Source organism: Phaethon aethereus (genome assembly GCF_964289735.1).
Source record: "Phaethon aethereus genome assembly, chromosome: 5".
In the NCBI taxonomy this organism is placed as follows: domain Eukaryota; kingdom Metazoa; phylum Chordata; class Aves; order Phaethontiformes; family Phaethontidae; genus Phaethon; species Phaethon aethereus.
This window is the reverse complement of record NC_138579.1, coordinates 55925867-55951232: the sequence shown is the minus strand read 5'-3', so window position 1 is coordinate 55951232 and position 25366 is coordinate 55925867. Positions and strand designations below refer to the sequence as shown.

The window sequence follows — 25366 nt, the reverse complement described above, 5'->3', positions numbered from 1 at the left end:
GCCACTTGCGGGATGATTGTGTGTTCACAGATTGCACACTGCAGGGTACTGTGCTAGAAGCGCTGCGGTTGCAAAGGAGAAGTTGCTAGCTGCTGATCCTTTTCTTCCGTAGTTGAAAGACTGGTTGTAGGTGGCTGAAATACCATGGTAGAAAAGCAAAGCAACTTGCATGAGAATTGAGCCCGACTATGGAAGTGCTTCCCGTTTTTTTTTCTGTTCAGTACAGGTTTAATTCCTTTGCATTCTGTGGCTTTGTCTCTACTGCATTGGATAACAATGACCTTAAAAGACTGTAACAAAGGGAGAAAAAAGTCAAAATCCTTAGTCTTGCATATGTTGAGGTTTCTAGTCTATTAGAGTTTGTGGCCAGCTACCTTTTTCTAGTAAGGATAAGGTACTGATGAGAGACTACAGACCTGCAACAGAAAACTCTACCTGAAATGGTAGTGCGAACAGCACTGAAAGAGAATAATGCTGCTGGGGAGACTGTAATGGATTATGCTAGGAAACGGTCCTGAAATCATGCCATGCAGTTTTCTTTGAGAGAGAAGTATTAGCAGGGCTGCTCTGAATGTGGCACAGCATGTTCCAGTGACTGCTGCAGTGGTGCTGATGTGAAACCCCACGTTCAGCTCAGCATCACTGAAGTCTTTGGCAAAGCTTTGGATGACTGAAATGATGAAGAAGCGAAGCATAAGCGCAGAGCCCTTTTGTCATTAAGTCTTTCCATTTAGTATTTTACTTAACTCATTTTGGAGATGGGCTTGTAAGACTTTTGCTAAAGAGAATGCTATGCTGCTGTTCAGATTGTCAGAGTGAAATATCCTATCTTGCTGATTTTTTAAGAAAAAAAAAATGTATGTGAATTTAAATGCTTAGAATTATAATTTTGCCATGCTTGCTAGTAATGCAACAGACGATGCAGGTTGCTGTTTGAAGTTTGATGTGGGTCCCAGCAAATATTACAGGTATTCTAAAGCACATGAAACATGCATATCAGCATTTGAAAATACTATTCTACGTATCAGTAGTAAAGTTCATGATGTACAAAATACAGCACTTGAACAGACTAAACATTTACAGCAAACATACCAAAGATGTAATTTTTTGATAGGTGTATGACAGTATGTTAATAGAACGTAGTCATACTGACAGTGTCCTTAACCTTTTGAGAAATTTAAGGCTGTAGGGTGACTTGATAGTGACTGCTGGAGAGAAGAACACAGTAAGTATCAAAAGGCTTGTTGATGCGAGACTGGTGACAAAATGAGCATTGTGTTGAAGCAGGTATAACATTGGTCCCTCGGACTTTGGGAGAGAGGGAGAGGAAACTGGCCAACGGGAATCAAGTGTACAAAACATTGTTCAAGCTTTGAGCAAAAAACACCACAGTAAGAACAGGAGTGTAACTGGGCTACCTTATCTTTAGCACAGAGAACCGAAAATCCATGATTTTTCACATACCTTCTATCCTTCCCTTTTCAGAAATGACTTCACATCTGCCATTCACACTAAAGAAGGGAATTGCTGCCAAATGCCAGAGGAGATTTAGAATTTATGTCATTGCTTAGCTTCAGTATTCTTCTGAACTTGAAAAACCAGTCAAGGAACATTAAAACAGGAAATTTTGGTTATCAGTTTAAATATAAGATTTGTGGTTCTTTTATTGGAGCAAAAGCAGTATTAGCAATATAATTAGATGAATTATTTAGGTAGCTAGCAGTATTTTCATTAAATAAGTTTGCTGATTGCACTGACAGAGGGGAGCATGTTTATCTAGAATGTTTCAAAAATGATGTAGGCATTAACAAGTAAATGCAGGTTGTAATACTTTGATATAGATGGGAGTAGTGAAAGAGTTACAGCAAAAATAACTATACTAATCAATGCAACTGTGTGTTTTTAATAGCTCCTTATAACCACAATGGCAACGTCATCTGAAGAAGTGTTATTGATTGTAAAGAAGGTACGTCAGAAGAAGCAGGATGGAGCTCTCTACCTTATGGCTGAAAGGATAGCGTGGGCACCTGAAGGCAAAGACCGGTTCACAGTCAGCCATATGTATGCAGACATAAAATGTAAGTGAATGCTTTTCCTATTCCAGCCTCATTAAGCAGTATTTTGATAAACATTTAAATACAACCCAAAACTTATTTGCCATAAAACACTAGTAGGTAAATTAGGACGGTTGCAAGGGTCTGGAGCTTTGACTGGGTTATTCTTTGTAGCAGCAGAGGTCAGGACCCTGGTGAAGTATCATCAGTTTATTAAGGATGCTACTGCAGAACTTCGGTAGTCTTCAGATGTTTAAGTTGTACTGCATTTACTATTAACTTTTTATAAACTTCTGCAATAAATTGAACACAAAAAAAATTTGTGCCATATGCTTGTGGAGGGAAGGGTGGGAGGAGGGTTGAGGAATAGTATAGGATTTTCAGGGTCTAACACAGAAACTATCTGGCATGCAATCTGTTAAACTATGCATCTAAAGCTGTTTCAATTTTCATACAAAATGAACCTCGCTGTTTTATTTTCATCCAATAGACCATAGCTTCAGAGGTGCTAGCTTCTGTAGTTTGGCCTAACTGATAACACTCCGAATAAGTGTTTGCTGTTGCAATAGCAGAGTACTTGCAAGTCTAAAACTGAACAGTAAATGTCTATAGCATGTTTCCTTTCTGGCTCCAATTAGTGCTCATATTCCATGTGCTGTAATGCCAAAGAAGGAATAAAAAGAAAGTTGCATGCGTCACTTGGTGAAGGTTTAGCAATTATTGCTGTCTAAAGTCACATACAAGTACTGCAGCGTGATCAAAAGTGCATGTGATGAATCAGAACTAATAAGCTGTTTTCTTAAATACGAATGTGATAAGGAGTTTAAAAGCTCTGTTCGCTTGTAATAATCAACTTTGTGAAGTTTTAATTTAGCTATTTACTTAAGCAGCTTATATTTTAAAGATTTACATGTATAGGCACTGAAGTCCTTAACTTAAATGAAAGACGCTCTTTTTTGTTCTCTAAAATGAAAATGGGTGGGTATTTGTAAATTTGTAGTAGAAGTGATGATTTAGCGGTGATATCTGGTTCCTGTTTCCCACTTGCACTGGAGAAAGGAGTAAGACTCCAAGTTAGGTTAGTGCCATTGAAGTCAATATAGCACAACAGTCCGCAGTAGTTGTTCTAGCCTCCTCTCCTTCTGGTTACAAGAAAGGAAGCAGGAATCAGGAGTTAGGTTTTTCTTATGAGTCATGAGAGTGTAATAGCACCTTGGAGGCATTGGTGATCGACTTTGGGAGTACTAATGGCTAAATGTGTTTGCCACACCACTTGAAACCAGTATACCTTTGCTGTCAACAGACATGCTGTTAACCCCACCCTGCATCTGCTTTCTTACCACTTTTCTTCTGTGGGAACTGGTCCAGCTGAAAAAAACAAAAAGGAGTTACTTTTCAGTGGGTCAGTTCCTTGGTTTGGCTTGTTACACAAATGCGAACACTTGTACAAGAAAGGCAGCAGGAAGAAGTGGAAAGGGGGAATGAGGTTGTCACCTTTCAGCAGCAGCCTGGATTGGTACCAGGTTAAAACGTCCAAGTGATGACAATCTAATTTGCAGCAGTTTTCTACTGGAGGATGCAGGGAATGCAAAGATGAATCAGGGCTCCTGAGCAGTACCTGAAGGACATGGAGCAATAGGCTACTGGTGTTCATGTCTTGCGTTTTAGAGAACAAGCTGCAGGGTTCAGACTAATTTGAGGGGAAGACTGTCTGTTCCACTTTCATGGCTGGAATTCACACAGGATAATGGTATTTAATTGAACGATAAGGATAACTGCTTATAAGCAAATACTCTAGGGAAGAGTTTCTTGTATAAGCTTACTGTCTGTTGCTAATTAATACTCTCTCTGTAATCTAGGCCAGAAAATTAGTCCAGAAGGTAAAGCTAAAATTCAGCTTCAGCTAGTATTGCATGCAGGAGACACAACCAACTTTCACTTCTCCAACGAAAGCACAGCAGTGAAGGAGCGAGATGCAGTAAAGGATCTTCTTCAACAACTGTTGCCCAAGTTCAAAAGGAAAGCTAATAAAGAACTTGAGGAGAAGAACAGGTAAAGGGAAAGGAGCATAAAAATTTTTGGTGGTTTTGTGGTTTTCTTAAGTGTTGCCTAACTATAGCATATTTCTGCTAACAGTTGTTGTTATTGCAACATCGTTAGTGATATGGCATGTTTCCTTAGTAAAAACCTCTCCACTTTCAATTTAGAGGCAGTTACTTGAGACTTACATAACTGTAACATGTTGAGACTATACTTATGTTCTCAGTGACACGTTCTTGAGGTGTAAAGGCAGCCAGCCCGGCTGCCACCCAGTCTTTGTTATCTATGGCTATGAGATGAAAGCACCCAACTGGCAGTCTGTCTCTTTAGTCTTCTTAAGTATATATGTATCAGTTAGAAAAGCTGTTGGAAAGATTTTGTTTCCTTTTCCAGAAGTTCTTACCTTCTTTGATTTGTGATTTTTTTTCTTTTTTTTTTTTTTTTCCCCTCCCTGTATAACCTCTTCCTCTTCAAATCTTCTTGCCTAGTATTTTATATACTCTACTAAACCGCTAGGTATTTTCATGCATCTCACTTGACATGCAGTAGTTTATTATGCAGCATACAGGATGTTTGTTCTAAAAAATGTTTTGAGAAGACATTCAGGACCTAAGTCCTTTTCCCAAAAGGCCTTTTAAGATATACTTCTGTTCCTTTAAAATGTTTGTTAAACCAGTCCTTGTGGCCATAGAGCACACTCCTCTTGCGTCTCACAAAGATGAGTGTCACTTCATTCTAGCATCTGCTATGAATGCTGTATCAGCTAGCTTCCTTTTTCAAAGACTGTTCTAGCTTTGAACTTAGATAAGCTAAAGCTAGATTTTTCAAAACATAGGAGCATTGCCTCACTGGGCAGATCAGATCTTTACAGGGAGATTTCCCAGCAGAAGGGCTGTGGCCCTTCTGCTGGAGCTCTGACACATCCAGGATTAACTGGTTCCAGTACTGCAGTGACCACTAGGGTCTACAGTAGTGCAGACTGCTTTGGCACTATAACCATATTACCACACTAGTTTCTTTATGCTATGTGCCTTATTTCTGCCAGCATTAATACTGGGTACATGGTCAGTCTTAGCTCTGAATCTTCATATACTTCAGTGGAGTCTTACAGTATATATGCCATGCGGCATTAAGCGCTTTTCTAGTTACAAAAAAGCCAGACTCTCTGCACACACTCAGTCAGAGTCTATTCTTTTGATGATTAGAAGTCTAAGTCTAGTAATGGGGCTGCATTAGCTTAATTTGCAACAGATGAAGCAACAAAGTTTCACCCTGTTCTGGAAGGATGCTACATCCAGAGTCGCTGCGGCACTTCCTCCACTTATTGATATGTGGGCGTCAGGCACATGTGTAAGAATTGCCACTGATCCATATTTGTACCAACAAGAAAAGCTGGAAAGGCCTTGGTAGTTAAAACATAATAAAGATGTCCTGCCATGAAGTTTTCACTTCCACCTCATCCTACTTCATCCTTAGAGCAGCTACAGACTTTCAGCTGTGATCCCAGCTGGCAGTTTATTATCCCTGTTCTTCCCTAGACCACATACTGTGTATTCCTATGTGTTCATAAGATTTGTTTGTTTGTTTGCAAATGATCAAGACCCTGAGGTACGTGCTGAAGATTGTTGAGGTTATTGGCTGACTGTGAACATGCATGCACATTTTCCTTGAAAATAGCCTCGCGGGTTTCAAATTAGGTTGAAACTCTACTATATGAGAACACAGCTGTATGAAAAGCCGCTTAAATATGAATTGACTGAAGTTTCAGCTGCATACATTTTTTGCATTTTGGATAGTATGGGTGATACTTGGTATTTAGATGATAACTTTTGTAAACATTATTCCCTGTGGAAGTAGAGACACTGAATGTTTCTGTAGCACTTGCACTGCACATGATAGTTAAGTGATGAAGATACTACTGTCACCAACTGAAACATAAATGAACAAACAATTCAGTAATGTGTGTTTTAAGGTATCTTATCCCACACAAATTTTGTAACTTGTACTCTTGGACTAGAATAGAGACCTGTAACTACTCAATTTTAAGATCTTAAACATGAATTGGATAGTGGTGAAACATCTTTTTTTTTTTTTCCACCCCATGAGACCTTTGCTGTGGTAGTTGAAGGAAATTTATTGTTACTTTTACAGTTCAGGAGACTCTAGTCCTGGACGTGTAGACAGAAGAGCACCACAAGATATTTTAGGACAAGACATTAATCCCACATTAACTTTTTCTTAGGCATTACTGTTTTCTAGCATTTAATGCCATTCCTTAAGCATGTTTTTAGTCCTTTAAGTCTTTTGAGACAAATACAGCTATTGAGGTTGATTGGTTACACAATCTTGTTAAGAAATGCACAGCATTTTGAAAGAAAAGTTGGTTTCTGTTCCTTTTGTGAACTCATGTTAGTTATGGAAATCCTAGTGATTTATTCTTCAGCATTTCAATTCTATTCAATACATTCTTTTACCAGAATGCTGCAAGAAGATCCTGTTTTGTTTCAGCTCTATAAAGACCTTGTTGTGAGCCAAGTAATCAGTGCTGAAGAATTCTGGGCCAACCGTTTAAGCCTGAATGCAGGGGATAATTCTGCAGCACCTAGTAAGCAGGATGTGGGCATCTCTGCAGCATTTCTGGTATGTTGAACCTCTAACTTAAAGGATTTTAGAGCAAACAAACTTTGGGGAAAGTGGGAGTTCTGCTCATGTACTTGATTCCCATATACATTAACGTTCCTTTCCTGGTTCCTCAACATCCCTTTGCAAGTTTGTTAGACTATTGCAAGTGTAAAGGAGAAAGAAAAAAAAGTAAAGGTTTAATGCAAATCTGCAACCTCAACATTTTGTCAATTTAAGATGCTCAATTTGAACTTTAAATTGACAATAGGCAGATGTTGTTTGTACTGCTGCTCTGCCTTCCATAAGACAGGAATAATGGTGAACTTACAGTCACTAGATTACAGTGTATTAACTAAGTTAAAAAGAGTATCTGTTGCAGCATTGACATGTATAAATGAAGCTGCAGACACTTTCCACATAAAAGGTCTTATTCCCACCCCAATTTTTGTAAACCAGTACATATTTTCAGCTACTCAAAGAACAATTTGTATATTCGAAAGCTCATTTTATCTCTCTCTCCCCAACTTTGTTATGTTACCCATTTGTAGAAACTATGCTTCAGTAATCTCAATGCAGTCTAAAAGTAATCTAGGTACAGTCTTTAGATTCCTCCCAGAGACACATGTTTCTACTTCTGCAACAAAATTCACACAGATTATGACTCTTCTTTGTGCACACATCCAGGGTTTGGGAGGGAAAGAGGAGGTGGGAGTTGTTTTATGACTTAGCTGCTGTACAAACACTTGGGTCCCCCCCCCCCCCAAAATACCTGAATCAGTTACTAAATGAACTTGATTGCTCTGATTTCCTATCTCCTGTTATCTTACACCTTAACTTTAAAAAAAAAAAAAAATCCACCCAAACCTTCAAAACTAAAGCTTTCTTAAAATAACTGGTTGTGTTTGTGTACTCTGCGTTTGTGAAGAAGAAAACTTCAGATACTTGTGTGTCCTAGTTCAAGATAAAATAACTGTCTGTCTCTGCTCAGAATGAGTGTTCCTCTAGGAAGAAGGTGGTACAAAACCTAGAATTTATGTGTACAGGAAAAGGAAGAAAAGAAGGCAGCATATGCGTCGTACTTTTTCCTGTTACTGAGAATTGCACTGAGTGCTTGCTTACTCAAGAGCTTCCTAAAGAGATCACTGAGATATAACTTGCAAGTTCTGACTAAAGCTTACCCTCGTTTTTTAAATTAAATATTATTTATCAATTATACTGAGATGCCTTTAGCGTGTAAGTAAGGCATAAGAGCCATAAATCCTTTTTTGTCACCTCGATATCACTGATTATTCACTAGCTAAATTGTTGAATGAACAACAAAAGATTAGGCGTATAAAGTAAATACGCCTATTTTTACTTTGAAACAAGTTATTAAACTAAGCATACCTTCTTTTGACTGATGGAGTGGTCTTTGCTTTTCGTCTTCTAAAGCTTACAGTCTACTTGTTGAATAATCCTGTAAGTGGCAAGTATAATAAAGTGATTAATGCATGCTCTTTCATTTCTCATACTAAAAGTACCTATTTATGATCAAATATGCTGTGGATTATTGGAGGAAGAAGTTTATTTTATCTGCAGCAGAATTTGAATGCAAGATGCCATATTTTTTTCCTTCTCCAGTTACAGAAGGCATTCAGACATGACTGTTTTTCCTCTCTGTATGCTTTTTCTTAGGCTGATGTACGGCCTCAAACAGATGGCTGCAATGGTCTGAGGTATAATTTGACTTCAGATATCATTGAATCCATATTTCGAACATATCCTGCAGGTAAGAATAGTGCTTTACATAACAGATATATGCATTTAAGATTTGGTTTTTACTATCTTACTGTAGGAAGACTAGAATGTTAGTCTGAGCCTGGAAGTATAAAAGACCCTATCTTCAGTCTTCTGGATGATTTTCTGTGCCATTTTGAGGGACGGGAAGAAGCATGTGTTAAAACACACTTTTGAAACGGAAAACTTGATTTTGTTAATTGAAAACATTTTAACTTGTTGCGTTTACTTTGGTTTTTTTTACACTGTGAGTACATATTTGATTCCCATGATACTTTCCTACTCAGCATTTCAGTTAATTGTTATTTTTCATGAAATCATCTTTGGGAGGAAAAGAATCCGATTTCCATCGTTCCCCATCACTGACACTGGTTCATTTTGACCCCAGGTTAAAAATATTAGATCCTCCGAGAATAACTATAACTCTGGCAATTCAAACTTCTTGTGTGCAATTCAGATTAGAGTATTTGGACCACTGTTACGTGCATTTCTTTTCAAAGCATTAGCTAGCATTGCAGGGCATAAAAGAGTACCTGTTTGCTTGTGCTTAACTACTGCATTCCCTTACATTTAATCGGCATGAATGAAGGCAGCAATAGACAGAAAGCAAGGAAGCAAGCAAGCAAGGAAATTTTAATATAAAATACCATATTAAGATTTGCGGGACAGTTTGTAATCATTATGGTTTTGGTTCACAGTAAAAATGAAATATGCAGAAAACGTTCCACATAACATGACTGAGAAGGAATTCTGGACACGATTTTTTCAGTCTCATTATTTCCATCGGGACAGGCTCAATACAGGCTCAAAAGACCTCTTTGCGGAATGTGCCAAACTGGATGAGAAAGGTAAGCTTTTTGACTTTGTTTTGGCAGTAGGCTGCTACAGTCTTAGCTATATCATAGAGCACAACACTCAAGAGGCATATCTAGTAAACCTAGGAAAGCTGAAGTCAGAAGTTTTTTTATGTCTATTTACAGGGCATCTTGTTAGTCTGTGAAGTGAAAGCTACAGATTGTCATTGAAAGTTAGCTATCGTTTTCCTGTTCTTAGCATGTGTGATAGCCAGTGCATTTCTTGAAACAAATTAGCCTTTGGAAAGTGGTAGTGCTAGAAATACTCTGTTAGAACTCATGCAACAGTAAATCTGTGATAAATTCCGTAATATGCCATCATGCTAGATTGATTATGCTCTGCCATACTATGGAATAACTTTGTTTACATAAGCCTTCATCTTGTGGTATGTGCACAATTTATAACAGGTATAGTTTTTGTTATAGATCAGTTCTTAATAATAGATAAATATGGATCCTGTTTAAGATTTTCCAGAGTTGCCATCTGTGTTTTGTCAACCTTTTTAATGCAAAATCTTAAAATATTATCTGACTTAAGTTCTTATTGAACTTTTGAGGTAGGTTTGCGACGATACAGAAATATGGAGAGCTGAGATCACTTAACACCATTCCTTAATACGTATTCTGACTAACGAAAGCATTCTACTAGGAATCCACAACCCTTCACAAGTAAAAGCTATCACCAGATATAAATTACCATACTACTAAAGACAGGGCAGCAAAACAGTGCCAAAATTAGAAGAAACACACAATTAAGGCTTCCCAGTTTCTACTAATACAACTAATATAACTGCATCTTCAATTTATATTATTTTTTACCAAACAGTATTCAGTGATGTGTAGAAGTTGATAAAAACTGTGCTATTCAGTAGGATGATCTTTTGCAATTACTTTCCAAGTTTATTGCTTATTTTAAATGGAACTTTGAAAAGGGTTGAAAGTTTTGGTCACAGTGATAATTGGGCATCTGCAGAACCTTTGTCTTCTCCTTTTAAAGGTTCAATGTAGTCTAATAATCCCACAATTATTTCTATTTGTTTAGAGACAGTTTTTAATGTGTGGGGTTTTTTGTTTCCTACAGGGTTAAAAACAATGGTGTCTCAAGGAGTAAAAAACCCTCTGATAGATTTAACAGCTTTGGAAGATAAAACATTAGATGAAGTAAGTAGTTACAAGGGGAAAAAAAAAAACACCCCCCCCCCTTTAGTTTCATTTAAGGAGAAAGTGGGTCCTTCTCCTCTTAAAATAACTACAACTGCTAATATTCTAAAGCACATCACTTACTAGGCTGGTGCAGTGGTTGGGTGGTCAACATTTATACAGTTGTATGTGTGTAAAGAAATGGAGACTGTGCCCATGGACCTGTATGTCTGCCTTAGTGTTCTGGGTGCAAAAGCAGGACTTTCCTTTTATAAAGAATTATTATTTCACTTGGATGGCTTTTTTGTCTAAAGTAGACTCTAGTTTCTTCCTACCTTTTAGAAGCTGTGACAATGTACAGAAGAGTAGCACAAAACAGGCAAAAGTGCTTGCATCTGTTCTTGCTTTGAACGTTGCTATTTGTTTGATTCAGCTTAACTTTAAGGACGCTTTATACAGTTTTCTTTGTTTAGCTTTAAATGCTGTGTTTTGCTAAAAATGTGATTAGCTTGAACTACTACCTGCCTCCAAGTACAACTTAAAACAGTTGCTATAAATGGTGTACCATAATGTGAAATAAATTAAAGATGCACTTTTCTTTTTCTGGATTTAACTTTTAAACTTTTGAGTTGTAATTAATAATGATGCTGCATTTCTAAGTTTTGGGGGTTTTTTTGTAAGAGTTGTACAAAACTAGCAGTCTGAAACTGGACTAGGAATTTAGGACAGGTATGTTTGAAGTGCTATTCGAACTGCCCTAGTTTGTTTTTGAGGCTGGTTAACTGCAAGCATGGAGTAAAGCAAGTTGCCTTCAGCCACCTGGTAACTGGGGAAGACTGCCAACATTAAGGCTTGAGGTTTTTTGAATTCCTAGTGGTATCACGTTCTCCTGACAGCTGTCATTTAGCCTGTGGGCTGCTGGTGTCCCACAAGATGTTAAAAAGAGGTCAGTAAAACAATTGCTAGCTTTTAGTTGTCATCAATGTCTGTCTGTTTCATACAGGTGATCCTTAATTTTTTTTTAAGCTAGTTCTGTTTTTACTTATAACAGGTCATGGTCTTGTAAAACTATCTGTTTAAGAATTTTTTCCTTCTCTCAGACACCTCTGAACTGCCAAGTGTTAGCAGAATAAAATAGTCTACAGGGACTTTTCAAAGTACATAAAGTTGTGGGGTGGGTGGGGAGGTAGGAAAATACTGCTTTAGATCGTGATGCACTGTCATTCAGTAAATTTCAGAGGAGGTGGCCTGCAGGCTCCCTGACTCAGTGTAAAAGAGAGAATCATCCTTCTGGTTTTGGGGCAGGAAGGTAGCTAATGTTGTTTTCTTTATAGGGCTATGGTGTTGCTTCTGTGGCCTCTACATCAAACGCCTCAAAATCTGCTAGAGAAAGTAGCAATGCTGCCATTATAAAACGCTTTAATCATCATAGTGCCATGGTCCTTGCAGCTGGCCTCAGGAAACAGTAAGTTTCAATGTTGTGTAAAAGCTTTTTTGTAACAAATTTTAAGGAATTTCTAAAATGAAAATACATCTTCAATTACACATCCAACCTTTTAATTTTTATGAATGAAGTATTTTGCTCTAGAAATGAAAATGCCTTTAGATTTCATTTTACTTTAATAAAAGTTCTTCAGAGCTGTCTGAGATGACAAATGTTATTTTTAGCTGGGTTGTTATCATACAAAGTAGATTAAAAAGGAAAGGATGTTTCTACCTTAGTTCTCTAGCCCTGGTGAAGGCTGCAGAAGTAATATTCTGTTTGCTGTGTGGAGGTGAAGTCTGGCACAGGGAGTTCTTATTGCCTGCCTTCCAGGAGCAGGTCCACTGGGGCTTCTTGTATGCATGGGCATAAGAAAATGAGGAAGCAAAAGAGCAGTGTGGCATGGGTGGATCAAATGAAGGATTCCTCCAGTGCAGTACCCTGCCCCTGACCAAAAAAATGTATCAGCTGGTTACATATATTTACAGCAAACTTCACAAACAAAACTTCTAAAAGAGGGGTTTTATGGATCTTAAAAAAAATGGGTTTGATGCGAAGCCCAAACCCTACAGACCTTACCTGTGAGAGATCTTAATTAAATATTTTCTTCTGTGTAGCCGTGCTCCCTCATGTTCTTCTGTCTTGCACAAATGTACCTTAAACAGCCTCTTCTGGGTAATTTGTGTTTGTTTCTCCATTCGGAAGGAGACAAAACAACAGTGCTAATTCTAAACCAGTAGTGTCTCAGGGCTCCCATAGCTCTGCCAATACGTGGTTGGCATAAGTGTGTTGGCAAGATGTTTCTAATTTAGCTGTGATTTTTGCTGTGTCCCACTTGCATTGTGGGCATGCTACTATTTCTGAAGAGAGGGAGAAGCACCCTCCCCTGCTGTTGAATTTCCCCCTTGACAGACAGATAGGGTTATTTGAGGAGTTGGTTTCTTCTATCTAGATCAACTTCTAGAAATTAAGACATAAGGGGGGAAAAAAGTTGATATACACTATGTGAACATGCATATAAAATTTTTGAAACAGATGTATTTACTTTGTCTCTAGCTTTTATCTTAAGTTTCCTGTGAGGTGAATTCTTCTTAATGCTGTTTCTCTATTTTAAGAGAAGCACAAAATGACCATTACAGTGAGACCAGCAGTACGGATGGAAACTCCAGGGATTCAGATTTCTTTCAACCACCAATGAAAAAGGTATAAAGTTAGCTGATGTAGTTCTAACTGAATGGAACTGAAAGCTCTGTCTCAAAAGATTGCTGAAGGTTCCTTACTTGTTTTATGATGCATCTAAAGTGATACTTATTTAGCTTTGCTTAGAAGTGTATAGAATAAGAACCTGAGAGCCTGCAAGAAGCTTTGTACCTCTGCTAGTAAACTCAAATAAATTACACCTTGAAGTATTGTTCTGTTTATCTCTTCCGTAGTGCCCAATGAGAGTAAAAAAACATGCTTCTGATTGGACTGAGAAATCTGTTTATTTCCATTCAATGCAGTTCTATTTTTGTCCTGTTTCCCCCCGCCCCTTTTTTTTTTTCCCCCAAATGCCTGAAAACTTCTAGAAAACATCCATCTGAGAGAGATATTGCTGTTCAAGCACCAATATTAACCTATGAAATCTATTGTTTATAGAGGGGATGATTAAACTGGCACATGGCAGCCTTCATCTTAAAGTCAGAAGCTGAAGTGAGATTAAATTGAAAGTGTAGTGACACCTCTTACACTGAAACACAGGACAAGAGCCTGTTTTAGACTAACCATAGCAGCTCACAAAGTAGAAGAGAGTACTGTAATTGCTACAAAACTGAATTGAATACTCTTGCTAGAGTTGTCAGCCTAAATAGAAAATGCTTAGGGGACTCAAAACTTGCATATATTGTGAAAAAAGGCTGTAGAATACATGTGTTGTTAAATGTGGAGGTAGTCAATAGCTTTGACCTTCCTGAAAGCTGCAGTTTTTACTGGCGACTAAACTATAGATCAGGACTAGAACAAATGTGATGAAAAGAAGAATGAGAGTAGGAGACTTCAAAAGTAGTTTTCTCATTGTACAAATCTGATATCACTGTGCTGTTACCTCTCACTACTAATGTTCTAGCTCTACTGTCATGAAATAGCTTGGGTAACTGTTATGGTTTTAGTCTTACAGTCTTGTACACCAGCCATTAAATCATTACTATTTCTGCTCATCTAGAGATAGATGGACATAAGTAGAGAGCACAAAGAATCATCTATGTATAGCAGAGCACTTTTTGGAAGTGGCGGGGACTGCAAGTTTTGGCCAGAATCTGCAGAAAAAGTGGTAGTGCCAAGACTTCCAAACTGCACACTTTAAATGGTATTAGGCACTGTTCCCTCTTAAGGGTAGACATGAACCATTCCACACTTTCATTTTCTTTAAGGTTTTAGTAACCCTTCATCTCAAACCCAGTGAACTGGAAAAAAGCACTAAATGCATTGAATTGTGTCCCCGTTAGTAATGTGTATAATTATTTGGTTTATTTTAGGTGAAACTGCAGGAGTCCATTGAATATGAAGATTTAGCAAAGAATAATAGCATTAGAACTATTGCACTAAACCTAAAGAAGTCTGATAGGTAAGTTAACAAAACATGCACAGCTATTTCAGCATATTCAATCTAGCAGATCTCTCATCACAGCCTGCACAGAATCAGCTGATTTAGTTCCTAGTGTGCCACACTCAAGTGTGTGTTTAGGCTAAGTTTAGGAACCTAATGCAAACTCCTGTATAAACCAGCTTCCAAGTAATTCCCATTTAAATTTGTATTTTGTTTTCATCTTGCTTTTCAGCAAGCTAAGGGCTTTGACATGTAATTTCTGTGAAAGACCTGTATTCACAGTTCAGCACTTTGTTGCAGCTTAAAGCAGAAAAATGTATGTATTACATATGAAAATACATACGATTCCAAGGAAGATCCACTCCCAGGCAAAAAGAGTGCAATCGAGATAGAAAAATACTAGACCAGTCAGCAGTCCAAACTAACAGTCCTATTTTCTAGACTTTCGAGTTTGAGAACCGTAGATGTAGCTTCAGAAAATAAGTGATACTACAGGAAGAGAACAGTTCCCAGTGTGCACCTAACTTCATTTAGCTTAGTTTCAATCAAAAATGCTGTGAATTCCTCCATTGTAATGATATTCCCAGAGCTAGGTGGCACAGATAGCTTTTTGATATCAAAATTATGCTTGCAGATTCAACAGTAGAAGCTCTTCTCTTATTTTACTGCCATACCATCCCAAACCCAACCTCTTCCCATGTGGCAATGTATTTTAGTTTGTCAATAAATAACATTTAGATAGTAGCATCTAAAATTGGAAACATTTGAAGAACTGTCCACTGAGTTTGGCCTCTGTTTTACCAACACTCCTACTAATACACTTTTCTCTTTCCTTTTCTTACTTCACAGGTATTATCATGGTCCAACTCCAATTCAATCACAGCAATATGCAACCAGTCAGGATATAATTAATTCTTTTCATAGTATTAGGCAAGAAATGGAAGCATATGTACCCAAACTAACTCAGGTATGGAATAATACTAAAAAAAAAAAAGCAGGCCTTGATGTTAGCATCTCGCTTTCTATATAATTTTGTGTCTCATGTCTACTGGAATTTTAATTTTTCAGGGTAAACTTAGTTACCTCCAATAGTTTTGTGTTATTCAATTTATTCTACAACTTTAGGCGATATCTTTTGAGCTTCTGTGTTTAAAATCGAAACAATAGGAAACTGAGTCATTGCTGATACTCAGACTTATATTCTATTGTTACCATGTTGTTTTGAGGAAATGGTAAAGTTATAAAGTAGCAGAGGAGGACAGTCATGCAACATGAAGCACAGGGCGATATTACTGATCCCACCTCCTGAAATTTAGGATGTAGTGGTCTTAGGAGGTCACAGGAAGCAAGTTTATAACTAATCAAGTCTTTTGCTCCTAAATGCACTTGGGTGGGATGTAGCTTTCACTGGGGGCTGCACAGCAGCTCTGTTATGGCAACTGGAGGGCAGCATAGCCATGTAGCCAACCTCCCCAGCCAGTATCTGAACTTCCTCTGTTAGTAAACCTAGGTTAGGCCCTAAGTAAAGCAGCCACAATGTGTGTGTGTCACATTTCTGTATAGTACTTCTCTGTCTCATTTCAGAGTAGCTGCATAGCCAGTTCATGTACTAGGTAAAGAAAAGGTTGGTTGGTTTGTCTGTAAATAACTGGAGATCTTTCACTGAAAACATGAGCTATAGCACTAAAACGCAGTATGTCTAGTTCTGGAGAAGAGCAGACTTTTAAGCAGAACTTCCATTGTATCTGCTCAACTGCATCTTTGCCACTGGAGTTCAAATACAACTGATTTAAAAAAGATTTCATTGGAAAAAGTGATCTGAAATATTTGTTCCCTCTCTTACCTTCAGGTTCTTTCAAGTGGTGATGCTACTAGCACTATTGCAGTCCTGTCACCTGGAGGAGCGCTTATGCAGGGTGGAACACAGCAAGCCATAAACCGTAAGGATTTAGGATGTGTAATACTTTAATCGTATCTTATTGCATTACACAGCAGTACCTGGCTTGCTGTTTCATCTCCCTCTTAGAATATGTTACAGCGATAAAAACTTAAACTTTTTTATGGAAAAATTATGGAAACATGTAGCTGGAGTAATACTGGGTTACAGCAACAAAACAAAAGCAACAACCCAGCCACACCATGAGGGTGCTACTGCACACCAGCGCTGAGGCAAGTGAATGAGAGAAAATTTTACAGAGTACATGATGAAGGATGTGCTTGATACTAAGTCCTCTTACAGATAATGGGTTTTGCTTGTTCAGTGTTTCTCTTTTCTGATATTTTTCTCCTGGATTTTAGAAAGTAAAGGCATACTCTGGGAGAGCTCTAAGGAGGTGAAGCCTAGATAATTGTCTGGAACTAGGTTTTTTGCAGCCTGCATTTAAGATCACAGCTTGCTGTGAATAACGACAACTTTCTTGTAATCTGCAAGGAGAAAACAGACAGCCCTTCCTCATATCTCCATTCAACCACCCCTCTTCCCTGTTGTCACATTCCTGCCAGTTTGAGTTCCTTTCTCTTTAGTGTCACAGCAGATGAATCCCTATTCTCACAAGGCAGGGTTTCTAACAGTTTTCCAGTTTAACTTGTGTTATTTACTCTGAAGAGCAGCAGAAACTAATTCAGGCAGCTGAGAAAGCAAGTACGAGTTCTTTATGGTACCAAAAGTAAAAGAGCAAGCAGTAGTGAGGCTTTCCTACCCATCTCAGTGGGCATACTGGCTGCTACACTCCACTTTAAGCTTGGCCACCACTTTTTTTTTTTTAAAACAGCCTCATCGTAGAGTTCACTATTCGCTGTTCAGTTCACTCTGCTCCTGTCATCCTCAATGACTCCTTGGGCTTTTTGTCTTTGGTTTGATCGTGGTTCCTTCCCTGTTCTTGAACGCTGTTGCCCTTTCTTCTTTAAGAGTATATGTGATACAATTCCATGTTCCTGCCTCGATGTGACCGTATTCTCATTGTCAGCTTACAGCTTGCAGTATTTGGCACTGCGCTGTAAAGAGAACAAGGTGCTGGTCCCAGCAGCAGTATTGCCACACTGTTAGAACAATACAAATGTTCTAATCCTCGTGAAGTTTGGTGTCCATTCTTTGCCTAGCATAGATCTCCCTGTATAATATACAAGCTTCCAAGTATAAAGCCAAAAATAGCAGCTGACCTGATCTAATACTGCTGATAGTCCTACCTCAGGTGTGAGGCACCCCAGCATTCCCTCCCAGCCAACCTTTCTGTGATTCTAGTAGAAATGTATATTGCTGAACTCCTTCATTAGCCTTACAGTCTCATTTTCCATATGACAGTTCTGAGTGATGTGACAAAATCTTTTTTCCTCTTGCAGAGATGGTGCCAAACGACGTTAAGTCTGAACTAAAACACTTGTATGTGGCAGTAGGGGAACTGCTGCGACACTTCTGGTCCTGCTTTCCTGTTAACACGCCATTCCTAGAAGAAAAGGTAAGGCAGAGCTTCCTAGTGTGGCCCTGGTTATGATGTGGCCAGATCATGGTTTAGAATGACTGTCATTAACTTGAAGTACAGAACTAATACAGGTGCTTTAAATCAGTACAGAACTTACTTATCCCTAGAACTGAAGGTCACAAAACAATGAAAAACATTCATTTTTTTGGCAATTCTGCTGGTGCTCTTGATTAAAATCATCTTTGTCCCTGCATGCCTGTTAGCACCCTTCAGGAGCAGTTGCTGTAGACTAGTTTCAATCAGAATGGTGAGCTATATTCCCGCTGCAGATTCTTCACTGCCAGTTTAAAACACACAAAATAAATCCCCCCTTTTTCCCCCCAACTCTTAGACACAACCTCTGCAGTGACAGTTATAAGAAATTTTTTCCTATTCTTCTTTGCATTGCAAAATCACTGTCATAGCTTCGAAACATATACTGCTTTTTAGAACAAAGTTGCCTTCAAGAACAGATGTCTGTCTCTGACCAGGTACATTATCATAACCATTTTTCTGTTGCTGCTTGTTCTTTTGACCTCACATGGATAAAAGATGAAAATTTGCATTCAGATATGTTGGATTTTCTGCTGCAAAACATTGCCTGAAAATCCATGGTTTGCTTCATGCTTGAAGCAAAAAAAATGTTTTTGTGAATAATTTATCTATAGTATTTACTGACAAAGTAAAAATTATTGCCATGGCACAGTGCACTTTCAGTCATATTGCACTTGCCTCAAATACGTGCTCAAGAATTGTTAGAGACTGATATTTTAGCATCTTTCCTTCCTCAAACTATACATACTTAAAGTAGCCCCCAGAAAGTTACAAGATGTTTAGTTGGAAAACAATTTGTTAAAGGAAGTGAAACTTCTATGCAAGTGATTATAATACTGGTTTCTGTCTCTTTCTCAGGTTGTGAAAATGAGGAGCAACTTGGAAAGATTTCAGGTTACAAAGCTCTGCCCATTCCAAGAAAAGATTCGGAGACAGTATTTAAGCACAAATGTAAGGAGAAAACACTCTTTTAATTATGTGGGTGCATATTCATAATTGAATCATAATTATCAGAGGATGGTAGCTTTGTGACTTCTTAGCCTAGGGCATTTTAAGTTTTTTCTTAACTAGGAGATGGGCAGAGGGAAATTGGGTACACAGTTAAGCACATCTTTCCTCTTTGTATAACTTGCTGAATAACACCAGAAACTGTCAAAAGCTACAATTTGAAATTACCCATGTGAGACAACAAAAATGGGAAATCATGTTCCATTTTTCACTTCCACCACGAAGTAGAACTGTAGCAACTTCCAAACTGTCTCCCACCATGTCAGACTTGAAGTGGTCACAGACTGGCTGGCACAGACAGCACAATCAAGTGTCACTTCCCCGTGATCTTCTCAGCTTAGTAGCTCTCTGAACTGCTCCCTCTACAGGTACTTTGCAATAGAGCCTCAAGGTCCTTTCTCCCTATCTGGCATACCTCGTTGATTTTAGCAAGATTACTCTTAGTGAATAAAAGGAAGAATCCAACTCAGTATCTGATCAAAGGGGGGGAGGGCATCTGTTTTCCAGCAGCTGGGACATTTTTTTTTCCCCTCTTAATGTTTCAGTTGATAAGTCATATAGAAGAGATGCTGCAGACGGCCTACAATAAGTTCCATACATGGCAGTCCCGGCGTATGCTGAAGAAGACGTGAAAATGCATGTTGTGCAGGTTTGAGAGCAAAATCTGCAATAGGTATAGGAGTACAACCTAGCATATGTGCAGATCTTATAGTTGTTGCAGGAAGACCTGCAAGCTGTGGACTTCTGGAAGCGATGCTAACTGAACTTGCACATTTTTGAAAAAGAACTGAGATTAAACTTGAAAACTAGGGAGAAAAACAAGGAAGAACCAAAACAGAAGAGCTGAGGCGCAAAAAATATTTAAAAGACACTGTTTACTGCAGTTACTCAGGAACTGCTTTTGATTTGCATAAAGAGCTGCTTTCAGAAATAAAAAATTTAAAGAGGGTGTATTAATAAAATCTGGTTTTCTGTCTAATTTTTTTTTTAAGTGTATGGCACAGGGTAGAACTCAAAAGTTTTTCTTCACTGGATTCTGACATTTTATTGAATTCTGTTTGTACTTTCTGCAACAGTTTAACATGATATTTTAAAATATTGCTGAGACTGTTTTTGCTTCAAACATCTGGGAGAGCATAGCTGTCAGAAGACAAGCTTCTACCGTATGTTTCCCCACCAATTGGAAGCAAGAGACATTGCACTGAAAGCTGTCTATGGTCTGGGGTCCCTAAAGGGACATGGGGGGAGAACTTTTGCCTGAAGTCTTGGATTTTTATGCAGAATTTTTTTGGCCATCAGTTTTGCATGTTTTCCTTTGAGTGCAAGTGTGTGCTACTGCAATTTTTTTTTTTTTTAAGGTGGCATTTGTTCTAAGGAGAGTATGCATTTTTAAAAATGAAGTTAAATAAAGTTTCTTACAAAATAAGTCATTTATTTTCAATTCTTAGACATTTTTTATTTCTTCTCCTAAATCAGTTTTCCTTTACTCTTCCCTTTTGACTGTTACACTATTTTTGGCGAATTGATAATCATCGCAAAGAGAAAAATGTGTTATTTACACAATGTCCATAGATTTTGGGAATCTGTGCCATACTTTGTTCCAAATAGAATCAGTTCACCGTTTCAGACCAACTTGTCTTGTATTAAATGTGACTTAAATGCAAAGTAAACCTGTTTTCTATAATATATGCAGTTTAATGACATCCTTGTATTTTGTTGTCATCTTGACTGTACTAAAGCCCAGTATGGGCTACTGAACTTCTTTACTTCAGACTAAATGTGACTGTTAAGATTACAAGATGCATTTACTACAAAGACAAATCAGAGTGACAATACGTATTCAAAGCAAGCACAGCAACATTCAGTACGGCAGAAGAAATTCCCATTAGCCTGCATGATGGCTTAATGCTAGATTTTGCCACCATTGATATGATGCTAAAACATGATAGTATGATGTTGGGTGGAGAATTCTTACAAATTCCTACAGAAGAAAAGGTGTACTTGTATAGCCAAGCCTGTGCTTGTTCTGTGCTGCTGCTGCTCCTTTTATGCAAGAGGGTTTTTTCTTTAACTGATGCATGGAAGTCAGCAGCTTCTTTTTACCCAGTGTTTTTGGAGTTTTGTATTATGCTAATATTTTGGAAAAAGCCGAGTTTCAGTTAAATGTCACTGTCTGCACCAAAATTCTGTTTGGAAACATATGCATATTGTTAAGCCTAGTTTCCCTGTCCGCTTTTGCAGATAGATGCATGATACCTGCTCTGTGAATGTTTATGTGGTTCTGCTACAAGAAATGACTGGGCTCAACGAGAGAGACGCCCATTATTTTTGACGGGGTGAAAATGTCACTAGGAATAAACAGATGTACGTACAGCATTTGGGGGAATGAGGTGCACATCTTGTCAAGAGTTAACTCCTGTGGTAAAATAAACTGTTTCTCTAAAATTTAGGCTTAGGGTATGGCTTTATTAAGCCTAATCCTCTTGTAAGTGCAGGCAGCTCCCAGAAGGAAAAGGTAATTTTGTTCTCCCCCACTCCAGAGCATTTGATCTAGCAATTCTGTGGCCAAATTTCAACTGCTTAGTGAAAGCTGTAACACCTTTCATCATATCAGAAGGCTAGGTTTCAGAAAATATGTCTGATCTATATTCTAACTGTGCTGGAAGCTATGAACAACGCATTTGAGTATTAGACTGCACTGACACTTCATTAAAAAAAGGCATAGGAGAGTTTTGAATATGGAACTAATTCACCTTTGATTTGAATCAGTATTGAGCATTCCTGGAAACACTGGGCAAAATGGTTAGCACAGTGGAAAAGGTTCAGTGCATCACAAGATTTTTACAGTTCAAAGGACTGTTGTTTATAATCATTATGGGGGATGGCGTTGCAATAGCTTTAAATCATTATAGTGGTATCAGGCTATCAAAATGTACCTTAATTAACAGAAGGGGGGGCGGGGCAGAGGGGACTATGATACTAAATTCAACAGTTTTGCCTAGACTCTGTTTAGGCGAGGCTGCTATGCACTTCATATTGCTTTTTCAGGTATTGTGGCAATAAGGCACAGGCCCCTCCTAAAGTAAGGGAGGTAAACTAATTCTTTCTTCTACATGGTGTTCCCCTTTCCTGTAGCATGGTCCAAAACCCAGATTCATTCCTTAAGTTTTGAAACTGAATCATCATGCATTATATTACTATTGGAATCTTTATACTGACTTGTATTTTTAATGAGAATTCATAAAACTTGTATCATTGGCATTGATCTAAGGTTTGTAGAATAAACCCTACTGAATTCTAAAGTCAAGTCTTCTCTAATGCTTAGGCTGTGTTTTCTGATGTTCAATTAAATCCCAAACAGGCTCCATTCAGGTCTAAAGTGTGAGCACTATGTATAGCACTAGCTCAGCTGTCCCTTCATGCCGGTAGAAGGTCAGTAGCAGTACAGTTACTGTCAAGTTACTTCATTTTTAGGGATCGAGAACTTTCTGCCACACAGGGAATCTACACCATTACTAGTGCTACTGTCCCTCTGTTCCTGATCACAGAAAAGCCAGCTTAAGTCTCCAGGGATTAGTACTCTGCTTGTTCCATATATTGGTCCAGCAGCTGTTGGTTCAGGAGAGCGGCCCAGGCTGCTTTGTCAGCCACTCAGATCCAAGCTTTGCTAGTAATGGAAAAAAGCTAACCTAACCTAAAGCAGATGTTAGTACAAGTCTGGCTTAGCTTATTTGTAGCCTGTGAATTTTAGCAGATAAAAACACTTAGATGCATCACAAAAAATGCTCAGCTGTTTTTCTCTCAACAAGACCTCTACCTCAGTCAAGGACAGGAAGTGACATCTTTCCCCTGGAGCCATTCCTACCAGTAATTTCTTGCATGCTCACAGAGTAGGTCTCTAGAAAATGATATTCAGCTTCCTAGTGTGACAAAGCACTGACCAAGGCCCTCGGCTTTCCCAGACAGGTGACTTTCCTTACCACCCCTGTGTTTAAGATGCTTTTTTACAGTTACAACTATTTTCCCTTATTTATACTGTAACTACGTGCTTACAACCTCTATCAAGCTTACCTTAACCTTTGCCAAAATTCCTATCAAATAGCTGCTTTATCGAGAAAGTGACTTGTGTAAGCAGGGGAGGTGACGACAAGAAAGCATAAGATCGGGTTTTCCATTATCCATCCTGTTCCCCTTCCCTTTAAGAGAAGGGCCTAGCCAAGCACCCCGGCTGTCTGCAGGCAGCACGTTGTGTGGCTTTGGAGCCTTTGTATTGCAACACAGTTTCAGTGTGTGAGCCACAATATTCTGAACCCGTTTCCAAGCTCTCCTTTACCTTGCAGCAAGGTCTGGATGCAAATGGAATGCAGCACCTTCAGTTTGAATAGTGACCAGACATCACTGGTCATCTAACATCGATCCTCCATAAACCCTGATAACTAATGGCAGATGTGCTCCTGAGTTTAAAGCCTGGGGAACCATTCAATTACCTAAGCCAATCTCCTGGATCTTTTTCAGGACACTACACTTCCCCTCAGCTACTTCTGAACATGTCATCTCCCCAAAAGATACCCAAGTCCTTGTCTGTAACGCTGAGAGCAAGAGAATTCACTGCTCTCCTCAATAACATCCTAGAGAGAGGATAACATATCGGGGCTCTTTTGTGCTGTCTGCTGTGGAAGAGACAAGAGATGTGAGGTGCAGCCAGAGCAGTTGATCAGACTGGAGGACCAGCTTGGCCAGAGAAACACAGTTGCCTGCTGGAGGGCAGGGACCAGAGGCCAAACACCTCCAGGTGCTGAGCAGGCAGCCCCACCTCCCTCGCCGAGGCAGGTCAGTACCTTCGCAGGCCCGCTTTCGGCCAGGCCAGGCCGTGCCAGTTCACCTTTACCCTGCCCTCCAGGCAGCTTCAGGATTGCAGCCGGGCGGCAGAGTGCCACAACAGCGAGGTGAGAGAAGCCTTGAGGAATGCAGCCGAGGCTGGGGCTCTTTGCTGGCATTTTCCCAGCCCACATGCCCTTGGCTGCCGTGTTTCCCACACAATGAACATCCCCATCCCCTCCAAAACCTGACAGTCCTCTGATCTTCCTCCGCCCAAAAACGTCCCCACACCCTTTATCCTGGTAAAGCCAAACTACTCCAATAGTTCAGATGTCAGTATATCCACAAGGAAGAAAGATGTCATGAACTTACACAGACCCTGTTCTCCCTTGCCTACTAAGATCCCCTTCAACAAGGTTGCTTTGTTATTACCTCACCCACAGCCCTCACAAACTGCACATTAAATCTGAAGCTTTGAAAGGTAGTCACCCCCCTAAACACCAGCTAAACCTGGACACAGTTTGGTTCTCTAGAGCAGCAGCATCCACACAGCCCCACTCCATCCCCTTCCAACCAGAGTTCATTCATGGGTACATAACAAACTACCACTTTATTACAATAACTGTACCCAGCAGAAGCATCCTCAAGCACTGCTGACATCCCCCACTTCCATGCACCACCCTCCTTGAGCAAGCTCCTGCCCTTCGTGTCACCCACATGACTGCCCATCACCTCTTTGGCACAACCCTGTCTTCACCACACTTTGACATTGTGCCCAAGCACCTTGTAGCCTGGGAATCCCAGACCCCCTCTGTATAACCTCCCTCCAACTCAGCTGCCAACACAATCTATGTGCGCCCCCAGCTGTAAATTTCATCCCCCTAAACCATAATGGAAAGTGGTGTCCTGTTGTTGGCAACACTCTTAGCCTCCCTTTTCCACCCTACAACTACTAGTCTGCACCACCTCAACACGACCCCAGTTGCAAGTTGCAGAGAAAAACGGGGAAGGATTTGAGCATACCCAAGCGTAAGCTTTCTGTTAAAGACAAGACCCAAGCGCTTTGGGAACTGGCCAGAGATGACCAGACTTCCTGGGGCAGGAGCTGCCTCTTTCTAGGTACTGCATGAGGAGTCTTGGCCACAGGTGGGACTTCCAGCCTGTCGCATGAATCACAGCAGCGTGTTTGCTTCCTCCCTGACCTAACCTGCAGCCCCTCCACCTAGAGCAGATGGGCTGATCCAGGCAAAAGAGCATTGGTAACAACTTCATTTGACATGTGGCGTGTCCCATGATGGGAACTGTCAACTCAGATGCCACAGCCCCACAGCAGCCACTTCCCTGTAAGCACTCCTCCATTTCTACCTTTGCCTTGCTTCTGCAGATAGTACATTAAGGAAATAAGTGCTGAGTTATAAAGCCATGTGCTGCCTGACAACCCCTTAGCCCAGGCACAGCTGCCCTGCCTGCTACCT

The 25366-nt window shown here is 39.4% G+C and overlaps 1 protein-coding gene across 1 annotated transcript; it reads left to right on the top strand.

The window, feature by feature from the left end:
• Positions 1-336: 336 nt before the first annotated feature.
• On the top strand, positions 337-19705 carry GTF2H1 (general transcription factor IIH subunit 1; the record flags this gene model as incomplete). The annotated part of the gene is made up of 15 exons (XM_082000343.1): positions 337-394; positions 1910-2078; positions 3914-4106; positions 6572-6734; positions 8391-8484; positions 9191-9340; positions 10428-10507; positions 11821-11951; positions 13085-13172; positions 14483-14571; positions 15403-15520; positions 16403-16493; positions 17893-18008; positions 18924-19016; positions 19619-19705. Exons 2-15 carry the CDS (start codon positions 1925-1927, stop codon positions 19703-19705), a joined length of 1647 nt encoding a protein of 548 aa, XP_081856469.1. The 5' UTR covers positions 337-394; positions 1910-1924.
• Between the last annotated feature and the right edge of the window lie 5661 nt (positions 19706-25366).